Source organism: Drosophila yakuba, chromosome 2L (genome assembly GCF_016746365.2).
Source record: "Drosophila yakuba strain Tai18E2 chromosome 2L, Prin_Dyak_Tai18E2_2.1, whole genome shotgun sequence".
Taxonomy (NCBI): Eukaryota; Metazoa; Arthropoda; class Insecta; order Diptera; family Drosophilidae; genus Drosophila; species Drosophila yakuba.
Genome location: NC_052527.2, coordinates 23881306 through 23887795, shown reverse-complemented (window position 1 = coordinate 23887795; position 6490 = coordinate 23881306). Strand labels below are relative to the sequence as shown.

General features: G+C 42.7%; 1 protein-coding gene across 1 annotated transcript; it reads right to left on the bottom strand.

Moving 5' to 3' along the window:
• Window positions 1-3526: 3526 nt before the first annotated feature.
• Window positions 3527-5781, bottom strand: LOC120320579. The gene has a single exon (XM_039370610.1). It carries the CDS (start codon window positions 5515-5517, stop codon window positions 3640-3642), a length of 1878 nt encoding a protein of 625 aa, XP_039226544.1. The 5' UTR covers window positions 5518-5781; the 3' UTR covers window positions 3527-3639.
• Between the last annotated feature and the right edge of the window lie 709 nt (window positions 5782-6490).

Here is a 6490-nt window from a genome sequence, read left to right as displayed (position 1 = left end):
AGGTGTCCTTTATGGGTCTTTCTTATCTCTCTTATTCTAGCTTATAGACCTTAATCCCAAACCTATTCTAATAACTAACTCTACCAATTTAAACCTACCGACTAAACCTACCAATTAAACCTACCAACTAAACCAAACAAATAAATCTACCAATATGGTGGGGGGCCCAAACGGGGTCTTCATTTAAGCTTTCTCATTATAAAAAAAATGTATTTTTTTTGGAAGACGAAATGAGTGACCAGGAAGTTGACGCCCGCCTTATTTGACACCGTGACTGGATCGGTCATATTTCCGCCATTCTGTTTTTTTTTTTTACAAAAAATTTTTTTTGTTAACCTAACTAAATATATATGTCGAATCGCGATCACTTTCGTGTTCTGCATCGCTTTCCACCGCGTCAGCGTAACGTTTTCTGGCCGCGCGTTTAATTCGGGAGCGAGGCATGTCTAACTTCTTCGGCGATCAAAAACTTAATGTGAAGAACAAATGTTGCAATAATGCGTAGAACCCGAGTCTACACGCAATACCAACACACTTTGGAGACTTACTTCACTCCACATACATTAATACCAACACACATACTGGCAATTTTGTCTATTCCTTGCTCGTCCCGTTATTAGCGGGAATATATCTCTCTCCCTCTCGCTCACGCCCGCGACCAGACTACGTTCGGCAGAAACAGTTATTTGCCACGCTGTTGCGAAGTAGAAAATGTGTGTTCTAAGAACATGCAAAACGAAAGAGGCGAACACAAAGTAGCAGAAAACGGTCGTTATATTTGAAATTAAAAGTAAATCTGCGACACGGCCTTCCTGACCTCACACACGTCCTCGTGGGTTAATAATTCATAACGCATTTTCCTTTCTCAATTCATTTACATCATTATTATTTTCTGTTAATTCTTTAAGCAACTTAACACATTTCTTCCAAGTTTCATTTCTTAGTTTTATCATTTAATTTTAAGCCATGAGATCCGGATTACCACCAACTTTTATTCAGAACATACCACATTCATAGTGCTTCTCTGAGAGCGTTTACGTTCTTAGTTCATTACATTACTTTCTTCCACTAGCGCACGGTTCATCAAACCGGCCAGTCTATACTCTTATTAGCCTAGAGCACAGCTTACAACTCGACAAACCGGCCAACATACATGGCACACGGTTGACGCAGTCTATAGGCCAGCCAAATAACCAGCACCAACAATCGTTTCCGGGATTCGAACTAATCTGCAATCAAATGGCGAACCACATTAACTCGGGCACCCATCTGAAGAGAAAGCCGTCTCCCGAATCGATCCGAAGGTTTACAAAATCTTAATCAATTTCAAGGTCCCAGCCCTCACTGGCTTGATCCTCATCACAGCCCTCACTGGCTTGATCCTCATCACAGCCCTCACTGGCTTGATTCACAGCGTCTTTTTCTGCGCCTTCATCTTCAAATTCTGTGGTAATCCCCTTCTCAGGCATACTTCGCAAAAATTCGTGAGAATATTTATAAGTTCTATTATTGTTTAATGCTTTGAGCTTATATCTATCTCCTGGTAGTACCTCGGACACCAAAAATGGGCCTCTAAACTTAGGATCTAGTTTGGTCTGGTGCCGCTCTTCATTTTTGAGTAGGACATGGTCACCAACCTTGTGTCTCACAACAGTAGCTTTATTCTTGTCAAATCTTTCTTTATCAATTTTGGCATTTTTTTCCATGTTACGTTTTGCTATTTCTCTAACTTTTTCCACATCGACAGTATTTTCATTATTTATGATAGGTGTTAGACCAAACGGCCTTGCTTCTTTGCCAATGAGTATTTCTAACGGGCTAACTTTGGTCACTCTATTGGGCGTGCTATTAAGAGCCAGTTGAATTTCACATAAAGAATCCTGCCAAGATCCCTGGCCAGTTTCAACCGCAGTTAGCATGGATTTGAGAGTACTCATAACTCGTTCTACTTGGCCATTGGCACGACTAGCACCTGTGGCGATTAAGTGCAACTCTATTTTCTGAGCAGAGCAGAAATCACGAAACCCTGAACTAGCAAAACTACGTCCTTGATCAGCGATCAATCGAGAAGGGACACCAAATAACGATATTAAAGACCTTACTGCCTTAATGCAACTTATAGTATCTAGCTTTATGGTATGGGATAAGAAGACGAATTTGGTAAATGCGTCTATTAGCACAATTATATATTCCTTCTGATCATTTTTGCCGCTAAGTTTCCCGGTAATATCGACATGAACTGTATGCCATGGGATGTCAATCTTAGGAATGGGATGCAGTTCGGCTTGTATTTTGCCAGACGGGGGCTTTGACAACCTGCAAGTAATGCAATTGTCCACAAATTTGCGAACGTATTTGGACATTTTATCAAACCAATAAAACTCGTACATTTTCTCGAGAGTTTTCTCCCAACCAAGGTGCATGATTGACTCGTGGACATTGTTGACAGCAGACCACCTAAATGGCTTTGGGATTATAGGCAAACAACGAGACTTTCCGTTTCTTTGGATTTTCCTATACAGAGTCCCAGACCGTAGTTCGTAGCTTTTAGCCAAATCTCCGGGCAATTCATCATTACGTAATTTAGACACAATAAGAGCGGTTTCTTCGTCTCTTTGCTGTTCGGCCAACAACCAACCATCAGATATTTCTGTCAGATTGATATGCTTTTCCACTATACCTGCTGAATTCCTAACACTTTCTGGAACTGGATTCCGGGACAGAAAGTCAACATGGGCCATACGCTGTCCAGGTCTATACTCTATATCAAAATCAAAACATTGCATGTACGACCACCACCTATGAACCCTGGGAGTTAACTCTATCTTTGTACGAGAGGCCTTAAGCGAATTGCAATCGGTGAACACAACAAAATAACGGCCATGCAAGTAATGACGGAAGTGTTTTATGGAGTTGTATACGGCAAGAGTCTCCAGTTCGTATGAATGGTAACGCGATTCTGCTGATGACGTCATCTTGCTAAAATATTCGATAACTCGAGGCTTCTTTTCAATTCGGTGCAACAAAATAGCGCCATAGCCATCGGCACTAGCATCCGTGTGAAGCTCGATATCAAATTGTGGGTCAAATATAGTGAGAACAGGTTCATTAGTTAAAATAGATATTACTTGTTGCCGGATTTGCTCATGCTCCAATTCCCACACAAATGGTTTGCTCTTTGAAGTTAAAGCGTAAAGAGGTTTGAGCAGTTGTGAAAACTTTGGTACAAATTGGCGAAAATACGAGGCGAGTCCGATAAATTGTCTCAACTGAGTGATGGACCGCGGAAGTGGCAGATTAACAAGGGCTTGAATTTTTCTAGGGTTTGGTCGAATCTCACCTTCTCTAACTTCAAAACCCAAATACTCTACACAAGACTTAAGAAACGAGCATTTTTCAATATTAAAAGAAAATCCTGCTTGAGTGAGTGTTTGCAATACTACTCGTAGCCTATCAAGCGCCTCTTCCTTTGTATGTGCAACTATCATTACGTCATCCATGTAGACAATTGCGTATGAGTGGGTAAGATCACCTAAGGCACGATTAATGGCTCTTTGGAACACAGCAGGGGCATTTTTGAGTCCGAATGGCATAGTTAAATATTCGAATTGGCCTTCTGGAGTAACGAACGCCGTCCGCTCAATTGAATTCGGGTGAATTGGGATCTGGTGAAACCCGCTTGCCATGTCTATACAACTGAAAAAACCTGGCACCACTCAGCCTAGCGATCTGATCTGAAATAAGCGGCAATGGATATTTCTCCGAGACTGTATTTGCATTAAGCTCCCTATAATCCACACAGAGGCGGTCTGTACCATTTTTCTTTCGAACAAGCAACATAGGGCTCGCAAAGGGGGAATAACTAGGTCTTATAATGTTTGATTCTAACAGCTGTTGAATTAGATGCCGAACTTTTGCCTTTTCGTCTACACTCAACCTATACGGGCGTCTTTGAACCGTCTTATTTTGGTCGATCAAGCGAATTTCTAGCTGTCCTGTAGACACACGGCTTTGTGGAATTCCACTAATAAATGAACCCGAATATTCTTGCAAAATTGATAACAATTGGTCTCTATCAGATCCATGCACGTCGGTGTCAACAGTAGCCAAATCAGGATTGCATTCAGAAACTTCAATGGGTAATATAGATTTTTCGTTAAACATAGTAAGGGCCTTTGATGTAATTGTCACGCCGATTCCCTGGCTCAGAATATCTCGACCAATCAGAGCGTCATACTTGATGTAATCATTTAACACTACATGAAACAATATTTCAAATGAACGTTCACTAATCATAACATTTGCCAGTATCTGTAAAGTGCTACAAACAGTATTACTACCAATACCCTTTAAAATGACTACGCTGCTTATTCTAGTTCCGGATAGTCTCTGCGAGGCGGCTTCTTTGATGAGTGAGCATTCAGCTCCGGAATCGAAGCAGAATTGGAACGACTCACCAGATTGCGATACAGTTCCAACGGGCTCAAGGACAGTACAGATGTTGACTTCTTTTACGATATGGGTTTTGTTAGATGACGAACGCTCCTGACGATCAGGACACACAGTAGAAACGTGTCCATCTTTTCCGCACTTGTAGCAGGTCACAGAAGACCGATCTCTTCCTCCCATGTAACCAGGGCGTTGTTGGCCGGGTTGCTGGGTATAATCTGCCAATGGTTTTGAGCGACACTCCGCCTTTTTGTGGCCGGTTTTTCCGCAATTATGACACTTGATGTGAGAATAGAGCTTAGCTCGTTTTCCTGGCGGCGCTGATGTATTGTTGGAATGCTGGCTCGGTCTAGCATCAAACGAATAAGCTTTAAGTTCTTGTTGTAATTCGTTCCGAGTGTCGATATTGGTGGTAAAAACTAAACGCCTCAAACGCCTGTCAATTCCAGCTGCATGTGCCAGCGCAACGGAGACTGCAATTTGTTCCACACTCAGCGACTTCCACCTGGCCATAAGCGAAGTAACCATTCGGCTTCCGTATAATGACAGGCACTCTCCTTCCGTAGGGCATCCTTGTAGCAGATTCATAACCGCTGCAGCTAATGTCTCTGTTCCCGCAAAATGTTGCAAAAATAATTCTCGGAACTGAGTCCATGTTATGCCAGGGAAGCACGTCTGAGATAGCCAATGGGACGCGCTCCCTTCCAGCGACTTGCTGAGGGTCATCACAAGAGCGCTGCCGTCCAGTTGATTTTCGGAAAATATATAATCCACCGTTGAGCACCAGGATTGAGCGTCTGAGCCTGAGCGTTCGGGATTAAACTTTGGCAATACGACAGCATTTGAGTTTTTTGGGTCTCTTTGTGAGTTTTGCACTTGTTTTAACAGTTCAGAAAAATGGCGAGTTTGCGACTCCAAAATTGTCAGTAAATTATTTTCACTATTGGGAGTAGGAGTAGGCGATCCCACTTCTGATGTCGAATCGCGATCACTTTCGTGTTCTGCATCGCTTTCCACCGCGTCAGCGTAACGTTTTCTGGCCGCGCGTTTAATTCGGGAGCGAGGCATGTCTAACTTCTTCGGCGATCAAAAACTTAATGTGAAGAACAAATGTTGCAATAATGCGTAGAACCCGAGTCTACACGCAATACCAACACACTTTGGAGACTTACTTCACTCCACATACATTAATACCAACACACATACTGGCAATTTTGTCTATTCCTTGCTCGTCCCGTTATTAGCGGGAATATATCTCTCTCCCTCTCGCTCACGCCCGCGACCAGACTACGTTCGGCAGAAACAGTTATTTGCCACGCTGTTGCGAAGTAGAAAATGTGTGTTCTAAGAACATGCAAAACGAAAGAGGCGAACACAAAGTAGCAGAAAACGGTCGTTATATTTGAAATTAAAAGTAAATCTGCGACATATACAAATCAAATTTGATTCGCTTTGTTTTCCATTTCCCGAAATCCAATGGAAAAGACCTAGGCTTTTTCTACGAGGGTCGTTTGATAAGTCCGTGACTTTTTGTATTTGCCGCGCACCTGCTCTAAATACAACACTGCTCCTGTCAGCAGTTATCGATTAACAGCTGACTGTAAAATTTCAATGGTTAAGAAATGGTTTACTGAGTTCCGTTGTGGTCGTACCAGTACAAGTGATGCCGAACGTTCAGGTCGCCCAAAAGAGGTCGTCATGCCAGAAATCGTCGACAAAATCCATGGAATGATATTGGATGATCGGAGAATGAAAGTGCGTGAGGTAGCTGAGGCTGTAGGCATCTCAACTGAACGGGTACATCACATTTTACATGAATATTTGGACATGAAAAAGCTTTCCGCGCGATGGGTGCCGCGATTGCTCACACACGACCATAAGCGCAACCGTGTGACCATTTCAAAGGAGTGTTTGGCGATGTTCAACCGCAATCCAAACGAATTTTTGCGCCGTTTCGTTACCGTAGACGAAACATGGATCCACCACACCACACCAGAGACCAAAGAACAATCAAGACAGTGGGTTTCTCCGGGTGAACGTG

Bases quoted from the DNA above. Each gene is read 5' to 3' on its own strand.
- LOC120320579 (XM_039370610.1), bottom strand. From the start codon at position 5,517: ATGCCTCGCTCCCGAATTAAACGCGCGGCCAGAAAACGTTACGCTGAC.